The 24696-nt window shown below is 39.3% G+C and overlaps 1 protein-coding gene across 1 annotated transcript in view; it reads right to left on the bottom strand.

Annotated features, from left to right (window-relative positions):
* Window positions 1-936: 936 nt before the first annotated feature.
* Window positions 937-24696, bottom strand: part of igsf11 (immunoglobulin superfamily member 11) — a 194164-nt gene continuing 170404 nt past the window's right edge. Inside the window, exons 4-7 of the mRNA XM_041211650.1 lie at window positions 20475-20630; window positions 12054-12176; window positions 8548-8695; window positions 937-2830 (exon numbers count right to left, since the gene is read on the bottom strand). Of these exons, the coding sequence (XP_041067584.1) occupies window positions 2401-2830; window positions 8548-8695; window positions 12054-12176; window positions 20475-20630 (857 nt within the window). The 3' untranslated portion in view covers window positions 937-2400. The remainder of the gene's footprint in view (window positions 2831-8547; window positions 8696-12053; window positions 12177-20474; window positions 20631-24696) is intronic.

The raw sequence follows: 24696 nt of genomic DNA, 5'->3' as shown, positions 1-24696 counted from the left end.
TGGTACAGACACTACCATTTTAACACCAAAAGGATACCTGTAACAATGAAACTACGGTACAATGGAGCCCAATTTTGCAGCCATAATCTTTTTGGCATTTTTGGACTGAAAAATCTGAAATACTTCGGATTGAGAGAAATTTACAACTTTAACTAATACGATACTTTACATGATTATCAGTGCAATATTGCTGGCAGCATCTGATTGTTGGACAATAAAATGGGAGTACATTAATGATTTAGAAATGTTGATAGCTGATCAAAAATAGACAAGCAATTATTTTCTAACATCTGCCTGTAGAGGAAGTGTACTTTTCCAAATGGCTTCTATTCCTCCAGCCCCTTCAATTTCATGCCAAAATTACTGGTACACACATTATTAGTCATCAAAACCAATTGATTTTTTTTGAACTGGTTAAAACCCTGATAAACTGACAATGTATAATCCCATTGCATCTAGTACAGTAATTTTTTTAGAAATTAAATGTAAAATGCCATTTTTCAGTGCTAATGAGTTTTATTGTACATTTAACGGATTTATAGGTGTGCACAAGGATCAAAAAATTAAAAATGGCTGACCTTGAATTTTTAAACTGATTAATGCAATTACTGAAATTCATGCACAAATAGCTGAAAATCAGTGGTGTCTTTGAGAAGAGTTTTCATTCAATTCTGCCAATTAGTTCACTTTCACTGACCAGCAGTCTCATTCCAGTGATACTAGCGATTTTCCTTTAAACTAGCCACTATGGGCTGCTTATTTGACTTGCAGTATTACAGATGGGTGAAAAACCAGTCTTTAGACTTTTGTATAATTGGTGTGGTTAGTAAGTTCAAGGAAGGTTGTTTTGCACTGTTGTCATCAGCAACAGTTAGTATTTACATAACACAGATGGAAGCAGCTTCCTTAATTAAATAAAATGACACGGGTATGTAGTACAGTAGTCAAATGCTTTATACCACTGACAATTGAAACATGGCTCGTTATCTACCCGAAGTCTGTTAGAGCGTCCAGGTCAGCACAAGACCTCCACAGTTACTTACAGGATTCCAAATGGAATCTCATGTTAGCCCTCAATCTCTCGTACCCCGAAAAAGGGTCTTTAGCTGAATGATCATAGCCCTGTGGTATCAAGACTGTGGGAGAACCTGGAATCAGTACCAATCAGCAATCTTCCAGCTCGGGGGTTCTATCTGATGAAATAATGTACAATTGTTGCAAGAGTCATAGATACCATTAAAAATGTAAACATAATTAACTGTTGCAACACAAGTGCAACCTAATCTCTTAATAGGGAAAAGTAATATTTCATCAGAAAATGTTTATCCAAAGCTCTTAATAGCAAAATGCTGAAGCATTAACTTTAGCCATTGTAAAATCATTTTTTCACTGCAACAAACATTTTAAACGTTGTTGTGAAAGCAAAACATTGTAAAATACTGGTTTATTGCTCCACAGAAAAATTAAGAGCATGTTCAGTCCAGTTATTTGCAAAAGCATTTTCGTGGCTAAAGATATCATTCAGTACGTCCATTCCATTTTTATTCTTTTTTCCTCAAATCATCTCAGCAGTCTAGTTTTCTCATGGTCAGCATTGGTCTCGCTGTTGCCTATAATTTGCACCACTGTTACTCTTGTAGCATTGCTTCTGCTGAAACCCTCATATGAAACAATGTGCCGTGATATCTAGAATATTCAGATTGGAGGAAGCCTTAAACCATTTCCTCTTCAAAGTAAACTATCTTGTTCCAAGTCATGGTCCAATTGACAAAACTATTTTTCCACCATTGTCTGGCCTTTTTAATGTGCTGACGATAGTTTACTGAACTTCTGGATGTCAGTTATTAACTTTCCAGAGCTGGTTCTTAAATTTCAACATTGTCTTTCATTCAAACATTTCTTCTTTCCCCAGGTACAGTTACAGGCATCTGAAAGTTAAGTGAACTGATGCAATCATACTTTAGAGATATTCTTGGTGAAAATTCTTCTGGTATCCCTGTCTGAGGGCAGTAACTTAATCTCAGATACATTTTCAGTCTCTCAGAAATTATTAAGAAGTTATACTCAAATCACTCATCTTTAATAACAAGCAACTGTCTTGTTCCTTTTGGAATAACTTATGCTCCTTTTTTAAGAACATTAAGAAGGTACATCAATGTCAGTTGATTTTTGAAAAGCAAAATAAGACTTCAAAAATGTGTTAATTTAAGACAAAATGCAGTTGCATGCAAGTCAAACTCAGGCATGAAATGGCTTTACTTTTATATAATCCCTCTCACAGATCAGGGAAGGGACCTGGCAAGAAAAAGTGTCTTTTTTTCAAAAAAGATGAAAGAATAACTGTCTGCAACTGAAATTTAGGTCATGAGTATAGTCTTCAGTCTATATATGAAATGTTATCTATACCAGAGATCCTGCCCTGTTCTGTGCAGGTACCATGACTGGTATGCCACCCATTCGTTGAAGATTTGCATGACTAACAGCATAGGAGAGTGTGTGCTGTGAAGGAGTCTTACGACTCAGTGAGCCATTGCATTTTGTTAGGTTTTGAGAAGATGGAGATAAACTTGTAGCAACAACCATTGCCTTTTGTGTGGTGCGGTGGCTTCCGTTTGTATACAGTGGTCGGTTCTGTGGTTGACTGGACGTCGTTGTAATTGAGTGGAACGTATGTCCATTGTACCGACTGAATGGATTTGACTCGTAGATGGGCTTCTTGTTTTGCCAGTAGTGGGCGCTGTATGTGTTTGCTGATGTAAGGGTAACATTTTCAGAGGAACCAGCTGGATGGAAACCTTTGGTAGATGATGATGGTGGGATGTCATCTTCCCTGAAAAAAGAAATATTGATTTTTTAAAATTTGCAGAATAATTCTTAACCATCTAATGATCCTGTTGCATCTTTCTATTATATCAATAAATAATACAACTGATGATTTATTTCCATGAGCTAAAGTGTTAAACCTGATCAGTCATATGGAATTAAAATACAATAAACTAAATAGATTTTTGCACTGATCTTGTGCTCAAAATGAACACAGGTCAGACATAGACCTATAACCAATAGTTCAATTGCATGCGACTCCCCACTGAGATGTATCACTTGTTGTCTATATATTTTGTTTGTACCACAGGTATCAATGAATTACATTAAAACTCCTATAAAGTGAAGACTGTTAACCTTCTTTATGGCATCACTGTGAAATTAATATGGCGTATAAAAGTATTATCCCACAGATTTCTCAGTTCCACAGGAATCCAATCTTGCCCATGAGAGCAAGAATCTTGCATTTCATTCATGAATATTACAATTGGCAACATGATTAATACCCATTATATTTAAATTTAATTAAAATAAAATCAACAGTGTGTTTTACAAAGTAAGCCACTGTTTCAAAACTAAAAGCTTTTAATTCCACAGTATTTTGATGGTTATGCTAGTATTCTCCAGATTTACAACAGACCTTGAAGTAAATTATCCCTGTATCTTCTGAGGAGTTGCCTAGCAACTTTGAAATCAAAGTGGCTTCAGTACTCCTTTCAGTTTGACCTAGTTTCAAACCCACATGTAGGTAGTGAAAGCACAACCTTCTGATCATTTGCTTCACTTTCCTCCTTAGGTATTTATGAAGTTCATGTCACCATCAAGATACCATGGGACACACTAATGGTTCAGTGGATAAAGGCACAGCAAGAAATGGTGCTGAGCCTGCCCTCCACAAAGTACCCATATCCATAGCAGTGTGGCTCCATAGGGAAACTCAGGGAGAAACATGTCTTTCATCACTCTGCAGTACTCATGCATTCATGTTCCAATACATTACACCGTCAAACTATTCTCATGCAAAATATTTTACTTTGTCACTGAAGCCTTGCATATTAAATGTCTTTTAAATGAAATCTTATATTTAATACACCTAATATAAACAGACTGTTCAACTAATCAGACAACCTGTGAAAAAATCCCAAGGTCCACAGAAGTCTTGTACATCATCCATTATTCCATAATCCATCAATTCTCAGCACACAAATTTTGTACATTTTTTTCTGGAATCATAATTAGAATTTGAGATTTTAGCTTAGAGGATGACAAATGTAACTGCTATAGCCTTCAAAATGAAAATCACATTTATTCATTTAACCCAATCAATCAAGTGTTCTCGACAATGAAAACAGAGTGAAAATGCCCATTTCCATGATTTTCTTCCATAGAACTTAATAGGAAGCAATACATTTTGGTGAAATTTGCATTGATGTTAATCACAGAGTATAGCGTAATACATTCAAACGTCCTACAATTGCTAATAGTTGAATGGGAAAGTACAGAACTAGATCCATATATGTTGCACAAATAAAAATCTTGTGCCCAGTATGAATCTGTACCGCTTCAGATGTCAAGACTTTACACATTGCGGCTGTGCTCTTGCATGTGCAATAAACCTTTTACACCAGCAAATCCTTTAAGGCCACCAAATGAGTCAAAGGCCACCAAATATGCCAAGTGAGTCAGCCATCTGTCCAAAGTTGCATCAAAAACGCTCTCTCTTCAAGGGGCAACATAGTCATCATTTTACCTGGAAATATGAGGCTGCAGTTTGGCAAGTACAGAAAGTTTTCATAGTATAATGGATAGTAGAAGGCACTCCCCATTTTAAAATTATTCCCTCATTCGCAGAACATGGGAGTTGCTGGCAAGACCAGCTTTTAGTGCCCATCCCTAATTGCCTCAAGAAGGTGGATGGGGGGCTGAAAGGCTGCTTTGTCCTGAATGGTGTTGAGCTTAAGTGCTGTTGGAGCTGCACTCATCATGGAAAGTGGAAAATAGTCACTCTCCTGACTTGTGCCCTGTAGCTGGTACAAAGGCTTTTGAGAGTCATGAGGCAAGTCAGTTGTCACAGAATACCCGGTCTTGTAGCTATAGTACTTTAAGAGCTGGTCCAGTTAAGTTTCTGGTCAATGGTGTGCCCCCAGGATGTTGATGACGGCACTGGCATTGAATGTCAAATGCACATGGTTAGACCCTTTCCATGTCATTGCCTGCACATGTGGTGCAAATGTTACTTGCTCCATATTAACCCAGCCCTGATGTTGTTTCATGTGGTTAAGGATAGCTTCATTATGAGAAAATGCAAAAAGGATTGAACTCTGCACAATCATGAGCTACTATCTCCATTTGTGACCATAATATGGAGGGAAAGTCATTAAAGAAGTAGCTGAAGATGGTTGGGCCTATGACCCAGCCCTGAGGAACTCCCTACAGCGATATCCTGGAGCTGAGGTGATTGGCCTCCAACAACCACAACTTTACAGGCTGCTGAGACCCCCTGGCAGGCCGGGTGTGCTGCTTCTCTGAGGAAGATGCTCCGAAATCCTGAACAAATCACTGCTCATTGTATCCATCTCCTGTATCCATCTCCTGTAGCATCATGTTCAACTATGTCATTCATTATAGGCGGACAAGTGCTGTCCACTGTCATTTGCTGATAGGCTCCATTTTGTGTCTCCATTTTTAAGTTTCCTTTCACTTTATTTGTGCGCTCCTCGCCCCTCCCCAACGTTGGCAAAGGCTGACAAATATTTGAAATTCATTGGAAGCTTTAGAAAAGCTGAAATAATGCAGTCTTTACCACTAAATTTAAGCATATTCCTGTAAATTAGAACTGCTGGACAGATTTTGTTTATCATTACCTGCATGACCAGCATTGTGCTGTAAGCTTGCGTTAATTATTCAGACCCCATAAATTTGGGTACGCTCACTTTGGTGGACTATGGAAGGCTGCCAGGTGTTCCAAAAACAGACTTTGCTGGGTTACAAAATTGAGGGTCACGTTAAAGTGAAGATCAATACACATTATACAAAAGCCTTTGCTTTATTTTTTTCAAAAGATCCTCTTCCGCCTGAAAAAGCTTTCAAAGAAAACGGAAAGCAACAGGAAATGTTCTTTCAAACCTTATGGGAGGCAGAAATTGATTGTCAAGGAGGTCCACTCAGTTATTTTAGCTCAATCATGGCACAAAAGGAAAACATTTTTTTTTAATATATAGCATCTTTAATAATTTCAGGACATCCACAAGCACTTCACAGCCAATGAAATGCTTTTGATGTGTTGTTATTGCTGTCATGTAGGAAACGTAGCAGCCAATTTGCACATTGTAAAGACCCACAAGCAGCAATGTGATAATTACCAGGTTATCTGTTTTGACAATTTGATTTGAGGGATAAATATTAGCCAGGACCCCAATGTTGAATTCCCATGCTCTTCTTCAAAATAGCACCATTGAATCTCTTACATGTACCCGAGGGGGCAGATGGGGCTTCAGCTGAATCTGTTATGGCCAGGTGAGAAGGGGTGAGCTTGATCCCCTCTACTCAGCCTCCCCGGTTGATCGCAACAAAGGTTTAAGTTTCTTTTTTCATGAGAATATGCCTTTTTCAAACCAGAATATATGTAATTATTTAGGCTGTGAGCAATAAGGAGCCAATGAAACAAGGTTTTCTTAAGTTAAAGAGAGAGCAAATTTATTAACCACTAAACCAGAGAAAAATAATAAAAACACGACGTCAAGCATTCAACCCTCATTCGGGCACACACACACACAAACACGCACAAAGAAATAAGGGGTGTAAAATAAAAAAAGATAAAAGAATAAGTGTCCTTTGATTGTCCTCGTGGCATAGATTTTAAATGCTGTGGCCAATTTGGGTTAGCTGGTTTCTTTGATGCGATCAGATGTAGGTGTTGCAATTATTACAAGATCTCAGTCCACTGGTAGGTTTCTGGTAGAGTTGGCTTCTCTAACCAGGCAACACTCTTATTCCAAAATAGCAAGAGGGAGAGAGAGTGTCCTTCAGCCTGTTTCCTCTGCTGAAGACTTTCTTGACACTGCCCAGGTCATTTGCAATCTCTCAGGATAGCCTTGCCTTGAAATATTTCACCTATTGTGCATTTCCAAAAGATTTTGGATGTGTCTGTCTGTGGCAGCCATTGTTTCAATATCCAGTACGTGCAAAATTTCCAGTCAGTTAAAAGTTGAAAAATCAACAAACAGCTCATCTGTAAGGGGGTAATTCTGACAGTAGGACACTGCACGAGTACTGAACTGAAACAATAAACAAAATTTTGCCCTCAAGGGGCTAGAGTGAAATTTAAATCCATGACCTTCTGACACAGTGTATGACATGGCAGATAATGTGTGCCAGGAGGGCCGAATCCACAAGGGAAACTTGATTGTGCTATCATAACTGTTTTACAATTTGTATTTATTACAAGATGCGTAGACTGAATTCAGTAGTAGAGTCCACCAAGCCTTTTAGAGATATTAAAAATTAAATTAAAATACACATTAACAAAATAAAAGATTTCAAGAACATACTTAAGACTATAATTACTTACTACTATAACAGATTCTAAAATTTCTAATTGACCGACTCCCAGTTACACACACCCCCTTTAAGGCAACAGTTCAAAATAGATTTTAAGATTTAAAACAAAACCAGCAAGTTAACACAATACCCACTTGACAGCGGAATTCCAAATGGCTTCCCCACCTTCAGTTACTTTACACAGCAGGCTTATACACAAATGGCTGGAGGCTTCTTGAAGGCTGTTTTACACACTCTTGTTAGATCTTACATAGCCCTCTCTTCACATAGCCTTTCATTATCCTTTATATATGTTTTTCTCTCTTTAATATGTAAATTCTATTGTTTCATGTGTCTTTGAAACTGTACCTTCCTCATAACAAAAATCTTTCATGTTGCCAATATGTCAGTAACCTTTGGGAAAAATAAATACACTCCTTAGCCTTGCTTATCTGGCTAGTTTTAAACAGATTAAGATCCCTTTGAAATCCAAGCAATGCCTTCATTTATCTATAAAAAAAGCAAATTCCCTTCACACTTTACATGCTAAGCCAGCATCCATGTTTACTCATTAGCATTTCAAGCACATTTCTACACCTAGTTTCTTTTGATGATTTCAATACTTGACTCCAAATATAATTAAATCACAGATAGAACTACCTGTGTATACCCATAAACCTACTTCACAATAACCAGAAAAATCTGAAAATTATACTTTCTTCACACACAGGCAAAAAAGTACCAACTGAGACCCAGCAGAAACCCAATAAATACTTCTGTAGCTCTCAAAGAGTTTACCAGTTGCTACCCTCTGTCCAAAGCCCCCTAAGTTCTGAGGGAATGCTGCATTCTCAGAGGTGCCATCTTTCAGATGAAACATTAAGGCTCCATTTGCAATTCAGTTGGACATTTAAAAAAATCCAACAGAACTGTTCAATTAGGAACAGAAGAGTTCTCATGGTGCAATGGTAACAGTTAATCCACAACCAACATCACCAAAGCACAGATTAACTGGTCATTGTTGTATTTTTGTGTCGGAGACCTGACTGGGTTCAAATTTGCTGCCACTTTTGCCTACATATCAGCAGTGACTGTGCCACAAAAGTAATGAATTAGTTTTGAAAAACTTTGAAAAGTGCTGTATAATTGCAAATTCTATCTTTCTTAATGCCCTGAAGTACTCACCTGATCTCATTGGGAGTCTCTTCCTCTTCATATTTGTTTTTGCTCTTCCAGTACAACAGAATGACAACAATAGAAAAGATGCAGAGCAGGAGTGTCAGGATACCCGTCACCACAGCTCCAACTATGATTCCAACATTTTGGAGTTGTGCTGTTGAAGCAAAAGAAATCAAGAGAATTTTAGCTTCTTTTTCCTCCCTACATCCAATTATTAAGTATTTCTTCCGCTTGTGAGGTACTCTCCTCAAAATGCATCATTCTGCAACAAGCATGGGGCCTGCTGCTTATATCTGGTACCTTCTAACCAGCTCTTCTGAAATTTACTTGCTTTTATTCTCCGAGGAAGTACCAAGCCTCTGATGGGGACCTTTCCTGATGGATCTCCTGAAATAGGTATTAGGGGATTTGAACCTGCATGCAGCATACTAATATGACATACAACATGCTGGCCCAACAGTGCAATAGCATCCTTAACATCTATAAACCATTTCACAATAAATGTTTTGGGATACACAAAGTATTTTGAAGATTTAGCTCACTGTATTGTGACTTCTGCAGCACCAATCAGAAGTTCTCAAGATGGTAGCAATTATACACACATTATTGCAGGACTAATATCCAAGTGTGGACTTATTCCACCTGAACTCAGCCAGAAGCATGGCAAAAAAAAACCATTTTTATTCACATTAACAGGGTGTCTACCACATGTTTGGCAGAGTTAAAACAGTGGAGCGGGAACAACTCCAAGGATTGCAAACACATGTAGTTTGTGTTAAATATGGTAACCTTAAAATTTTGAAGCATCACAATGAGTCGTCTGCTCTTTGCTTCTGAAAGTCTTCCTCTAAATGTATGGACGATTTTGGACAGGTGTTTAATGCCATATTTATAATATCAGTGGATATAGTTGATCTAGAATGGTTCCGCCAGAATTGGTTTCTGAGACCAATCTCTGATGGCTAGAAAACACTTCACAAAAAAACATCAGAGCAATTTCCATAAATTGGAAAGTGTGGCAGTTCACAAATAAGACTATAAATTGCTAAGTTCCAGCCTTGGTGCAGTGGGAGAACTCTCTCCACTGATGGATCATGGTTTCAAGACCCATAGTCTTGATTATATCACTTCAGCCTACATTTTAATGCAGTACTGAGGGAATGCTGCCCCGTTGGAGGCATTGTCTTGTAGCATGATATTAAATCATGACAGCTGCTCCCTCAGATCCACGACACTTTCAAAGAACAGCAAGGGAGTTCTTCCGGGATCCTAGTCAACTTTCATCTCTCACCCAATGCATAAAACAGATTACCCAATCGTTTATCTCATTGCTGTTTGTGAATCTTTGCAGTACACAATTTGGCTACTAATTTTCCTGCATTAGAACAGTGACTTCACTTGAAAAGCACTTTGTTGGTTCAAAAGGTAATTTGGAATGACGCAAGTGGTGCTTTATAAATGCCTGTCTTTCTTTCTCATTTCCACCATTCACCTAGTCCCATGCTCCTTCTTTATAACTACACCATGGTTACCCATAGCTTTTCTGGATTTGGCTTTTGTCCCCATCTATTTCTAGTTAAGAATGTATCTGTAAAGTGGTGCCTTCTAGTAGTTCCACAGGAATATGATTGGAATAAAAATACTTCTTCCTAACATTCCACAATATTTCTAGAAATGTTAATGAGTAAAATGTGTAAAACATACATCTGATAGAGAAAACCAATAAAGGTTTAAGATTATTATTTGTATAATATTGCAAACACAGTTTGCTGCAGAAACCTATTGGAATCCCCTTCTCTACCCTCACTACATTAGCATGACATTTCCATTTCTCACATTAGCCAGCCTCATAATGTCTCTGCGAGATTGCCTCATTAGTGTCAATTAGTGCCAAAGTATTGGGAGGTCTGTGCTATGGACCTGCATCCCCAGAGAACTGGATTGTGATTGCTTGAACTAATTTCACTTAGGTCCATTAACAAGCATGAAAGAGAGGTGACTTTCATCCCAGCAGTCTTGCTTGGATTTCATTTAGTATCAATCCATCCCCTCACCAATAATATTTTTTAAAGATTAGCTCAAATGGCAAGCAGATAAGAGACTTATAACAGGATTTTTGATTGGTAAGTTTCATAAATATTTTTAACATATTCTCATGAGTTTTTTTTTACATATTAATGTTAATTGCACCTAACTGTCCAGATTCCTATCGATTTTGGTACATACATTGCTAATTATGGCACCAGACATGTATAATATTAACCTTTACCTTTTTTAAAAGTGGTTTTACAATAGTAGCATCTAGCTTAATACTATTCGCCCCTCATTCTGCGTGTTTTCATCCAATTTTATCTCAAATGTGTAATGATAAGACATTTTAAATGAAGGAGGTAGCACCTGTCAAAATATTTAATTGACTTGAAGAGATTTATTAGCAAATTAAATATTGCAACTAGTTTCCCCTAATGGCACAACTGCTAGATACTCTTTTCCCAGTATAATATTTTCCAGAAAGATAGGAAGGTTTTAGTGTCAATCCCCAGTTTACGCTAATTTTATTTATCTCAGCCAGGGTAGAATCGTATTGATAAGTATATGAGTATGATCAACTACAATACAGCTTTAGATCGAATAGCATGTCAAAACGTACATAAAGGATGGCCACTAAGGCAAGTACTAGAGAATAATAGTGCCCATGAAACTGAAACCCAGAAGATGTCAGTGTCTTCAGCAGGGGAAGAGAGAAAATTGGAGGGTTGCAAATAATAGGAAGCCAATTTACAATTACAAAGAATGTAATAAAACAAACCTCACATTTCTATCAACCCATTGTAAAATTGTACTTAAACCTCTCCCTATCCTACAACTTTCTCAGAAAAATACATCAGAAGTGGAGCTTCACTCTTTCCTTTGACTCATAAGGTTGAAGACTCACATTAGGATGTGAGCACATAGCCTAAGCTGACTCTCCAATGCAATGCTGTACTGTCAGAGCAAATGAGCCATTAAACTGAGGTTCTGTCTACCTGCTCAGATGAATGCTAAAGCTGTAATGAGAAGACGGCAGAATTGCCATTACAGACTCGAGTTCAAATATAACAATGGCCTTATTCATCTAATGTATAATGTACCTGATTTTCACACTAAATAACCCCCAAAATATTTGTTATGTAATAGAATTGGTTGTTACAGATGATTGTTTATAAAATTCTGTTGGATTCATAAGATGATTGTTTATAAAATTCTGTTGGATTCATAAGGTAGATATTTTCATGATGGATATGTTACATTAAATGTTCTTTTGATGGCTTAACTCTGCTTAATCTATAGAGTCTGAATTGTTTTCAATGATTGGATGGCTAATGTGTGCAAATGCTGTAGAGTTCTAAATCCTACTTGCTTTTAATGCATGGTATATATGCAGGTCAAACTGAATTCTACACTCAAAGGTGGAGAAAAAAATTCACAAAATGATATTTTCAGCAAAAAGTCACTGTTTACAGTGTACTTACGTGCAACAAGCTGTAGGTCAATGGCACAGGTATTGGATCCAATTGTATTAGAAGCTGTACATTGGTACAAACCATTTGTAGCAGTGCTGATATTCCGAAGAATCAATGTTCCCTGCATCTGATCTGAAAGAATATTTATTGAATGTTTATTAGATTCACAATAATGTTTTGATTTATAAAGGCCATTTTTTAATAATTCTAAAATATGTCACCTCACTAACAAGGCTGTACTGACCTTGCTCCAACTCAGGGACACTTGCTAGCTTTTTGCAAGACCACATTCCCACTTGATGATTACTACAGTTCAAAGGAAAACCATGTAAAGGTAAAGCCCATGTACCCCCACCATAAGTTGCTTGGGTCACTAATTAATTGTTTATAATAACAGACAATTTGAAAGTAAACTGCAGCTCCATCTGTATCTGTAAGGAGAACTGATGGGGTAACATTTCAAGTAAAGACACTGACTGGGAACTTTTTTGGAGTTGCACCCACTCCATCACCACCCATTCACCAAAAGTGCAGTAAAACTGTTACAATGATGCCCACACTACCAAAAGATACAGGTCCAGCTTTTCAATGCTAATGAGGCGAGAAGGAATATCCCACCATTTTCTCCTGCAGTAAGACCCATGGCACAACATGATGCGTGAAAATCCATAAACTTGGTGCTTGATACGCACTGGGACCTTTGCTTAGACTAGAGGGGCCCAAATAAGCTGAATCTTTTTCTAATTACCCATTGGCTCTTTGGTACTTAGGTACTCTAAGATTCTGAGAATGGCAACAAGGAACACAGCTGCAGAACTTTCAGGCATTCCTCCCCTTTCTTTTCCAGCCAAGCTCTGCCAAGGAATAGGCCTGCATCCAAGCCATGTTAAAAAACTGAAGCACACCTGGACCGGGAACTGGTATCACATTCTGTTTGATAATGCTCCTGTGAAGTGCCTGTGAATATTTTATTACATTGAAGGTGCTATATAAATGCAAGTTGCTGTTGCCATTGTGGACAGGCACAACAGACTTTGGTTGGACTGGTCATGTTTGGGGGTGAAGGCAAGGGGGGTGCTGATTACGGAAGGGGAGATGGACAAATCGGCCACCGACAAGCTAACTGTTCATGTTGTGCATGGCAAGTCAGCATCTGGATTCTGTCTCTGAGAGAGTTGACAATGTCTCCAATGACATTTCCAGGTGATGCACCCCATAGAGTCAGCCCATCACCCACCATAGTTCAAGTTAAGTGCCCTCTATGGGATAGACGGAAGCAAAAGCTAGGCTTGTATTTTCTCTGAAAACTGGCTATAGCTTAGACAGAGGCTACACTCTAGATATTACATTGTTGGTTGGCTAAGTCCATCATTTTTCTGTTGCTTCTGCATATCTTCAGCCTAAGTTACAGCAGATGAACAGAACCCCTGCGGAAAGTTACGTCCTGAACATCAGACCTCAAGAACCTCATCACGCAAGTCAACAGCTGATTTCCTAGCAGCATCCACAAGACTGAAATTTTGCGACAAAAAATATTTGACAGAATGGAGAAAAGGCAATGACTCCCAGGAGACCTTGTTAATGAACTGATGAATGCCCCTACCACAGTTCCACTATCTCCATCACCCCTGAGAAACCCCAGTTGAATGCTAATACAGAAAGGCACATCCCTCAACAGAATTAACATTAAGCATATCATAAGTATGCTACTTAAAGATTACATTCCTTGGACCAACAAAGCGAGGAATAGGGTTCCAGTTGTATACCCAGCAGGGGGTTTCCAAACTTAACGCCATCTGTTACATGTTGCACAACATTGCAACAAAGAGAATCATCTGCAGTAGGAGAATGAGTAGACCCAAGCTCAATTATTGCCAGGGCAGGGAATATTCAGGAAGAAGTGGAACTTGTGGACATGTGGGCAAATGAGATTTGCTCCCCGTCAGTCATGGACAACTCTGAAAAATAACCATAATTCATATTACAATCCTGCTCCTGCAGAATCACTCATGCACAAGCTTTCACCATTAAGTAGCAAAAGAAACAATCTTCCCCATTTTCATCTGCTTTTCCTCATGTAAAATGCATTTAAAAAACGAAATAGTATGTGTGACTCCAGTGCTTCTCTTCGGTGTCTCTGCATGGTAAATGTCATTCAGAATCTAAATTGCTTCTCTTCAAGGAATGTACTGTAATGAAGGCAGCAGTGCGGAGGCAGGCAGGCAGACTTTGATCACTGCGGCCTCATATCCCATCAAATCTTGGCACCATGCCTAATACTGTAGCTGTGTGTCAACGCCTGTCCCCAAACTGGGAATTCTTCAGTCCAATGACAGCGCTGGCTGAATAAAGCAATCAGCCAGTCTCTTCAAAGTCAGCTGGCTCATTTGTTCCTTGTTTTGTGTTTAGTCATTCCATGGCTGTGGGCGTGACTGGCAAGATCAGCATTTATTGCTCATTCCTAATTGTCCTCAAGAAGGTGGTGATGAGCTGCCTTCTTAAACCACTGCAATCTGTGTCGTGTAGGTACACCCACAGTGCTGTTAGGGGGAATTCAGGGATTCTGAGCAAGTGATAGTGAAGGAACAGAGGTATGTTTCAAAGTCAGCATTATGTGTATTTTTGAGGGGGAAATGGTGGTGTTCCCACTGTGGCAGTTGCCCTTGCCCTTCTAGGTGACAGAGATTAGTGGTTTGGGACATGTTATTGAGAAAACCTTGGTGATGTGCTTCAGTGCAACTTATAGATGACATACACTGTTGTCATGTTGCAAAAATGGTGGAGGGAGTGAATTTGTAAGAGGGTGGATGGGTGTCGATCAAGTGGGACGCTTTGTCCTGGATAGCATCAGCTCCTTGAGTATTGCTGGAGCTGCACTCATTTAAGCAAATGGAGGGCATTTCATCACACTCCCAACTTGAAGGTGATGGACAAACTTTGGAGAATCAGGTGTTGAGTTACTCGCTGCAGAATTCCCAGCCTCTGGCCTGTTTTTCTAGCCAAAGTATTTATGGGGCTAGGTCAGTTAAGTTCACGATCAATGGTGACCCCCAGGATGTTGATGTGGGAATGTGATGATGGTAACACCACTGAAAATCATGGGTAGATGGTTTAAGACACTTTGCTGGAGATGATCACTGCCTAGTACGTGTGTGGTGTGAATGCTATTTATCTATACAAGTTTGGATGTGGATACAGGCTGCTTCATTATCTGAGGAATTGGGAATAGGACTGAACATTGTGCAATCAGCACAGAACATCCCCATTTCTGACCTTATGTTAGAGGGAAGGTTATTGATGATGCAGCTGAAGCTTAGCACACTGCCCCGCAGAACTCCCACCAAAGATGACCTGGGGCTGAAGTTAGGGTTCGGGCTGTGTATCACAATGACATCAGATAAGATATAAATATATTGTGGCGCACTGTTGTGCTGCAAAGAAAATCAGGATCTTAGCCTTTTTGTCCCACTCACTTCCTAACAAAAGGTGGATACTTGCTGGACATATGCACTAAGTTTCAAAATTTTTTCTCCCCCACTCCATCAATGGCTTCTAGCTCAAAAATCTGCAGCAGGTAAGGCATCAAAAATTCAGAGGTCCATCTCTAATCCATGTTTTCTCCTGAAAGTTACATACAGCCTTCTCCTATAAACACAGGCATAAAATACAGGCATTGGGCTCAAATAGAAGAGTCTGCCACCTCTTTTTGCAGCCTACATCCCCTTTTGTGCAGGCTTATTATAATGCATCATGCATGTAGGTTCTGATAACTCTGGTTCTAAGGCTTGTGTGTAAAATTAGAAGTTATTTCAATGCCACCCACAAAGCGTGCCTTGCTGCATGAGGGACATGGAAGCGTGTGTGAAAAAACCTAAAAAGCACCTCAACTTGGCCAGTCTGATGCTAACAAAAAGAATAAACTGTTTCCAGTATGCATGTGACAGCCCAAAATCTTACAAATCGAATGGGCTTGTCTTGGCATTCCTGGAACATGCATAGAGCAAGTGCAGGTTAATACAAGGGCCTACAGCAGTTTTATTAAGTACAGTTTATGATGAAATGTTATTAATACAGTATGTAAATATTTTCCAGGCCTAGTATTCTTTTCATTTTACTATATTTGAGTTTTAGTGGATCTTTGGGAAGGAAAGTGTTACACTGTGGGCCCCAGGAATTCTAAATCCAGCTCTACAAAGTAGTTTTCAATGGCTAATCTAAAAAAAAATGTACATGCAGTTTACAATGTTCCCAGTTCATTCCTAGCCATAATCAGCCATAAGACTTTTGCAAATGCAAGTACATGAATGTTATGCATACTTACTTGTTAAGATTAAACAAAGCCTGTTTCCCATTGTCCTTCCCGTACCACAGTTTGTTTCAACAATCCATTGGTTTATATCAAGGGCTATTTTCTGGAGTGGTCAGCATTTTTGGGAAAGCAGCAGGTTTTTGAAGGGTTTGCTAGATTCCAATGTTGGCCTGTATGTTGATGGAAACTAGCATGGGAAATGAGCTGACACACACTCTACAAAACTGCAGCCAACAGAATTGAGAAGTAAACTTTATTTTACAAATGTGTAATCTTTGACCAATAAATGAGGAGGCGGGAGGCTACATGTTAGCTGTGGGTGGCAGTTTAGTTATTAGTGATATATTTGAACAAATTTTTGCATTTCACAACTACTTTAAAGCAAGAAGTATTCTGGATAAGTTTAACCCGTAATTAGGTGACCATGAAAGTGATGGAGCTGACCTGAATTCACAAATATTTGTGAACTCTATGTGAGCACTGTCTATGTCACAACACTACATCTACTTACTAGGTTTGTGTGTGGGAAGTAGCACCTGATATTTTGGTAGGTTTAGTTTCATTTCTTTACCTAGGGACATATTACCTAAATCTGCAGAAATGTAAACTCCAAATAAATAGTTTAAGAATAAATTTCTTGAAAAATAAAAAGATGAAAATATCAAAAGCATACTCAATAAAAGGATTATACCTTTCAAGAGGATGTTTATCACTGATGGTACTTTTCTACCATTTTTGATCACTTCTATTTTTAACAAGTTTATTTAAACAGTGAACACTGATAATACCATCAGAAACCTCTAAGGAGTCTGATATGTCATGAAGCTGAAGTGACATTATTTTATGCAGTAATTTACCCGCAGCGATTCAGTGATTTTTGTCCTTTTGACCGTGTGCATTAATTGAGCCTTTTTTTGCTACATCAGGTTTAGCAACTGTTCCAAGTCAGCTCCTTGATGAGACTATCAAGTCTTCATTTGAATAAAATTCAATCTAAAATAAATCATTAGTAATAGACGAAAATAAAAGTTAAAAGGTATTTAATTTTAGGAAGGGATACTGATGGTGCTATTATTCTTCACTCCCCACTTGCTTCCATCCTGATATCCATGGACAACTTAGTCCTCAGCTTCTGCTAATATTTTTGGAAGTTAGCCACTAGAAGCAGCCCTATTTTCCATGGTGCACCAGTTGTCCCATATTAAGCGCCTCCTTGAAGCAAGAGAGCAGAGATCTGCACCTCAGCAGAATTGCTTCATGGCAGCACAAGTTAGTCCTCAAGCCAGACTCGGGGCTGAAGTTAGAGGCGACAACATGGGTCTTACCCACCAGTTAAAGAACAAGTGGGATCCCTATGTTGCCTTTCCAAGGTAATCAGGTATGTAACTGGACAGCGTTGGGTCTCCCACTGAATTAAGGCCCCTGTAGGATGGAAATCCTCCCCCTACCCAACAACACCCACGCACCCCCCCCACCACACCCCCCCTTCCCTGAGAGCTGCTGGCCAATTGGAGGCAGCTCTGCATTACTGACAGCATCACCAAGTGGCATGGTGCCTACCGAGCGGATCAGTGATGGTTCCTCTGGTGACAGGTAGGTGGACGAGATGGGGGCCCCAGAGAGGAGGGCACCGACCAAGGGAGGGGGAGAGGGAGGTCAACAGCAAGAGAGGGGGTGGGCTTCCTGTGGCCCCTCCTGATTTTGAGTCCCTCATTCGGGCAGAGTACCTTTCAACCAGGACACCCCACCCACCACCCCATCGGCCCCAATCAGGGGAGGTGGGAAGGCAGCGGGATTTCCATCTGTACCCCCTTACCTTATCACGTATGTCCCACCCCCAACTCTGAACTCACCTCTGGAGAGCGGTGGAGGGGAGTGTGGTATTTAATTCCACCCCATAAGTCCAGTGAGTTTTTTGCTTCATAGATAAAAGCGCAATAAACTCTCATTGAAAGTAATGACAACTAATTATCAGCATTGGAATATAGCATGCATAATTATGCAAATTGCACTCGTCAACAAGCTGACATAGGAAGGAAATCACACCTTGCAATACGAAAGTGCTAAGATATTTGCATGGAATTTCTCTGCTTTAATAAGATTCTTAATCCAAATTTGATTTAGCAGTTGACAAAGAAATATTAGGCAAATGCATTAACATGTGAAACTATTGAATCGCAGAGGTTTACATTTCAGAAAGAGGTCACTCAGTTATTGTTCTCTGCTACAGTAATGCAAAACAAATCCCAGTGCCCCATTCTCTTTTCCCATAATCTTCTGCTTCAATATTTATCTTGTTTTCCCTTAACAAGTACAATTCTCTCTACATCAACTCTCGCCCACGATGAAGCTTTGCATGGGCCTGTTACATAAAAAAATTTCTTCCATCTTTTCTTCTCACTCTTGTATCACATGCCTCCAGCTTCTTGTCAGACACCTTTTGAAACATGGCCTAAAAAAGTCCATATTCTCTTTATTAACTGCATTCTCTTTAACTTCAAGTTAGCACCTTCATCAAAGATCTATTACATTTTTCAAACACCATTGCCTTTACCAAGTCCATGCTGGCTGTCCTCAATTAACCCTTGCATTTATAAGTGGTTGCTAATTTTATATCCATTTCTCATATTACATGGTACATTTTCAGCCCAATGATTTGCATCACAAAGATGTTATGCTTTCACTAAACCCAACTGCACTGCGTTATGGTGCATCATGATCAAAATAACACTGGTCTATCAAGCCTTTTTCTTCCTAAACTAACAGTTTCCTTTAACACAATTTAAATTAAGTCCTTTGAAAAGGGAAAGGGATACGTATCAGGTGTCTAAATAGGCAATTAGAACAACCACTAATATAGGAGACCAAATATTCAGTGCAGTATTATGGCTCCAGGCTACCAGCACCATGAAAATGCCATAAAATACAACCAGGCAGGTGAATAACATAGATTATAATGTATTAGATTAATATCATACAATTTCACCAGATTGTCTTCTAGGGGGAATATCAAACAGTTTTGAGTTTGTGTTTTTGCCTGTGGTTATTTGTTTCCCTCAAGACATTAAATAAGTTGTTTTGAGTTCATGACAGTGTGAATTGCACATGATGCATTGCAAATAGTGGGCTTAATGTGCCAAATGACCTTTTTCTCATTCCGTACTTGCTAATGTTTCTATATTGCTCATGTTTAGCTTCGACTAATGGTGGCATAATTCTAGGTGCCCCATCGACTGTCACAGAATTATTCTGTTTTCATAAAAATGTTGATTCTTCTTTTTATGTATGATCACCAAACATTCAACACAGACCTGCCAGCGGTGACAGAACTCATTCAGGATATAAATGTTCTGCTTGCAAACTCGCTTCCACTGTAGAAAGGGCCTTAGACTGCAGAAATACTTTTCATTTGTTATCCTTAGCAGCAAGCATCGAGAGGTCTGCAGAGGTGAACAATGATGTCCCATGCCAACATACTATCTCAATGTTGTAATCTATATCTGCTGCATTATGTGATTCCTGCCTAAGAATAGCATCCTGGTCTATCGCTATTCACTATGATCTCCTGACATTTTACACCAATCTATATCACTATTCCTTTGATCAATGGTGTCTGATCTTTTCTCCCCCCAGTCATGACTTTCCCATTAATCTCTACCATTTTTGTTCCCATTTGCAAAAATTTACAGTTCAATGCCATTGCTGTACTGATGCACTAGATTTATTTTATGTTTCAAAAACAAACTCATCTGTTAAAGAGTTTCTAGGCCTTTGTAAATAAATGAGGTAACTATTTCATGGTTTGCCATCATCACTATTGGTTTAATTGATAGGAGTCAGTCAATCACTACAAGAAGCCAGCAATAAGGTAACATTGTAACTTGAAATGTTGACTTTGAAAACCAACCCTTCTATTCCTGTCAGAGTTGTCCCTTTAATGGAAATGGATAATCAGGCAATCATGGGTTTTATTTATGATATACTAGCCAAAAATTGTTCACTCAGTACCCGAAAAAACACAAGACCAGCAGCATTTTTTTCAAAAGCTCACTAATTCACATAATAAAAATCAGAAGGAAAATATTTAACCAGGCAGACTGATAACCAAGTATGTACATTACCATGTACCGACATTGGTGGTAGTTTAACAAATGAATCCAGTTTTTCCCAGGAATACGTTGGGATTGGGATAGCTTCTTCGGAACTACAAGTCAGAGTGACATCATTTCCAGCGTCAACTACTCCTTGAAGTCTGCAAAATGGGACAGTGGGTGGCACTGAAAGAAGAGATTGCAAAACATCAGCTCTGAAAAGCAGAGTTAGAGCACCACTAAAATACATCTCCCACTGAAGCTAATGTGAGCACAGATACAAGCAGGCCTCATACCTCCTAGGGAAATGCTTGTGTTTATTCTGTTTCAACTCCCAAAATTTCAGTGGGAAAGGCCACAAAGCTCCTGAATTGCCATTCAACTTGGCGAACAAAATGATCAAGTTACACATTTTCACACAATTGTCAAGTTCCAGAAATGTCCTCCTAATTTTAGAAACAGTATTGAGCACCCCAAGTTCCATACTACTGCATAACAATACAATATTCTGTTTTTGCAGGAAGAGTGGCACAATTCATATGTGCCAGAACCTTCACAAATTTACCAATAGACTGTGCACTCAGTAACCTGTCACTTTGACTTGTACTTTTACACAATTCTTAGGTTCATTCATGGTATCACTTTGTATTAAATTCTCAAATTAGGAAGATAGCTAATGCTCAAGAATCCAAGTATGGATGAAGTATTGTTTGTGATAATGCTCTCCTTCTCAATGAGGTGATTGAGTAGGGAGATTATACTAGTGTCAAAGGTGATAGTCAGTACAGAAAAGATAAATCCAGGATGTTACATCGAATAAAACTATGGGCAGAAATTTGGGGTGGGGGCAGGAACTGAGGCAGTAAGTTGTGTAAATTTGCGTTGCTGGTCGGTGAGAGTTTGCCAGCATCATCCTGCCTCCGGGTCATTTTCCGGGAGGCAGGATTGGGCAAAGAACCCACCCCCAAATATCAGGTTGGCAGCTGAGCTAATTAAAAGGCTCATTAATGATCAGAAGCTGACTGGAAAATTCTAGCTGGCCTGCAAGCACCCGGCAGCCTCAGGGGCGTGGCAGCTGCCTGGAGGTCACCTCCCAGTAGCAGACTGGCGGGGGGGAGATAGGGAAAGGGAGGGGTTTGCAGCGCTCTAGGCTGACTTTGAGGTCTCTCCCTCTCCTACCTCCCCACTCACAATTTAGCCACAGGCATCCCTGTTGAGTTGCTCCCCCTCCACAAAAGTGCTGAGAGGGTGCATCAAGATGTAGGAGTCCTCCCTCTCCCTTAGCTGCAACAGCAGGATGTAGTTCCTTCCAAGCCAGAGACTTCCCTATTGGCTCTGTGGCTTTGAAAAACTGTCCACTTTCCTCAATTGGACAGCAAGCATGCACACTAGCCACTAATTCTGGCAAAAGTCACTGTCAGGTGAATGATCCTGACACCTTGTGAGGATGGGAGTCAGATTTGATCTTGACATCAGGGTACTGATCCAGAATGCAAAATCCTGCCTCATGGGCTACATTTTGCAGCTAGCATGCCAATCCTGCTTTTGGAATTAATTCTGGGTTAGGAACCCAGAAGGACAAGCGTGGGGCATTAGGATAGAGCTACACTATTAATCCTAGAACTGACCGTTCTGGGTGTTAGGATTTAACTATCAGGTGGATTCATCTGCAGGGGAAATACTTCTGCTTGAAAGCATTTGTCCACGGATGTGCTGAATGAAACTTATGTGCTTGTTTAAAGATAACTTTGCATATTCATTTCTTCCTCTGTGCTCTCGCCTCCTGTAATGAGGTGAACCACAGACACAGCAGCGGTCTGGTGTGCCTCAGACATCCTCCATTGTCCTAGGGAAAGGCCATCGCAGCATTATTAACCAGCCTTAATTGGCTTCCCACTGCTGCTGGGCAGGTTGCCAGGTTGGCTTATAAAGCCAAGGAGCCTGCATGCCTTTTTAACAGCCATCTCAACCTGTCCTGCCACCTTCAAAGATTTGTGTACATTGACATCCAGGTCAGCATCTCCTTTAAAATTGTACCATGTAGCTTCTATTGTCTCTCCTTATTCTTCCTATCAATGTTATAATTTCACACCTCTCTGCATCATATGTCTGTACATTTCAACATTCTTTGTTCCCTTGGAGTCTCTTACGATCCACTTCAATGTTTACTACATTTCCAAGTTCTGTGCCATCTGCAAATTTTAAATGAAGCCCGGTATATTGAAATCCAAGTCATTAATACAAATCAGGAACAGTGGTCTGAACATTAACCCCTGGAAGACATGACCGCACACTTCCCTCCAGCCTTACAAACAACTGTTCATTACTACTTGCTTACTCTTAGCCAATTTCACATTCACACAGCTATGTTTCTTTGTTTTCTTTATGGACTACAATTTTACTGACAAATCTATCATGTGGTACTTTATTCGATACATGAAAGTCCGTCTAGAGAACATCAACTGCACAACCATCATCCATCTTCTCCATTACTTCATCAGATAATTCAATTCAAATTAATCAAATGTGGTTTCTGCCATAAACTGGCTGGCTTTCATTTATTAATCCATATTTTTCCGAGGACTAATGAATTTAGTCTTGGACTAGTGTCTCTAAATGTTTCTCGACCGCCAATGTTAGATTGACTGGCCTATAATTGTCAGGTTTACCATTCTCCGCTTTTTTGAAAAAGGCTGTAGCATTTGTAATCCTTCATTCCTCTCTGAAACCTAAGAGATTGGAAGTTGTGACAGTGGCTCCATGATTTCCACCCTTCCCTCAGCAAAATTGTTGTGACAGGGGTGTTGTGATGAAGAACTGGTTACCTCTGGAGAGATGAGCTATGAGCTACATTCACTCAAAAAGCCATCCTCATCCATATATATCTTGTGATCCTATGATATAAGGCATTATATAATATGCTGGTAAGATTTAGTGGCAGGACATCAATAGTTTACCAACCCTTATTTTCTATTGCATTGACAAGCTGTCCAATTTGGACAACACAAATCTTTCCCTTAGCATTTAATTGGACTCTCAGTTGTCTATCGACACATTCAGAGATCTAACACTTAATCCGTGTGGATCTGCTTCACTGCACCAACAACAGCATTGACAACTTCATAGCACAAATGGCACTGCAGTGGGACTGAGTGCCTCTGTCGCTAGATTAGACAATTTCTAACTCAATAGTAATGACTACATTCCCTACAACAAAATGATTGCATAACAACCATCTACAGTATCAGCTACACCTGCTGATGGAACACTTCAAACACCATTCAGAATTGAAAGCATTTGTGAAACGCTGAGTATACTGTTGTGAACATCTAGTTCATGGATCATGTGTTTTAGAATATACCTTTACATTTTAGGTGTAGCTTATAGTTTTAGGAATTAAAGTTGAACTGTAGAAAATGGGATAAATGCAACTGGTGCAATTTGAGTCCATTATCCTCCAAGGGTTGTGGCCATGTGACTTTTGATCTTACCTTTCTAGCTATTAGCCTCTTAAAACAACAGGTGGACTTACTTAGCCAACGAGTTGGAGACACGATGCCTGCAATGCTTGCAAGAATAAGGGCAGTCCAGAGAGATGTTTATGTGTTTTGGAGTTAGAACTAAATTAGTTTAAAAGCATTTAATAAACCTGGAAAGGTTGTAAAATCCAATTACTTCATCAGGTCAAAAAATAAATTGTAAATGAGGGAGAATTAACTAAAGATTGGTTTGAGGACAGTCCAGAGCAGGCTACAAGGTCACGGAAATGGGTAGAGGTTAGAAAGATCCTCCAGTTGCAATTTATCTGGGCATTTGCTGAGAATTAGCAGCAGCTTGGAAACTGGTGCATGCAGTTTTCAGCTGATCAAAAGATAGCCAAAATAAATGGTAGTTAGCTAGGCTTGCACTGTTATAAAGAACTGGAACTAACTTCATTATTGACTGTGTGGAAAGTGGATGAGGATTAATCTCATTTTGAATTTTGTGAAGGAACAGCTGGAACGTTGCCTCATTTGAAGCTAGTGGAAGAATTGGTGAGATTGTGAAATCAAGCTAAAAGTACCCAACCTTCAATATAATTCTTACCCAACATATTACTAAGTTTTAATATTAATAAATTTCACAATGTTCAAAAAATAACTAGTGGCCTGAAAAAACTCTTTTCTCCCCAAAGTGGAAGGTGATAATTACATTATTTAGAGAAACACAGCCTGATCAGAATTTTCATGATTTAAAAAATAGAATGAAAAAA

This window comes from Carcharodon carcharias, chromosome 18, assembly GCF_017639515.1.
Source record: "Carcharodon carcharias isolate sCarCar2 chromosome 18, sCarCar2.pri, whole genome shotgun sequence".
NCBI classification, from domain to species: domain Eukaryota; kingdom Metazoa; phylum Chordata; class Chondrichthyes; order Lamniformes; family Lamnidae; genus Carcharodon; species Carcharodon carcharias.
Note: the sequence above shows the minus strand (reverse complement) of the source record. Positions and strands in the feature narration are given on the sequence as shown.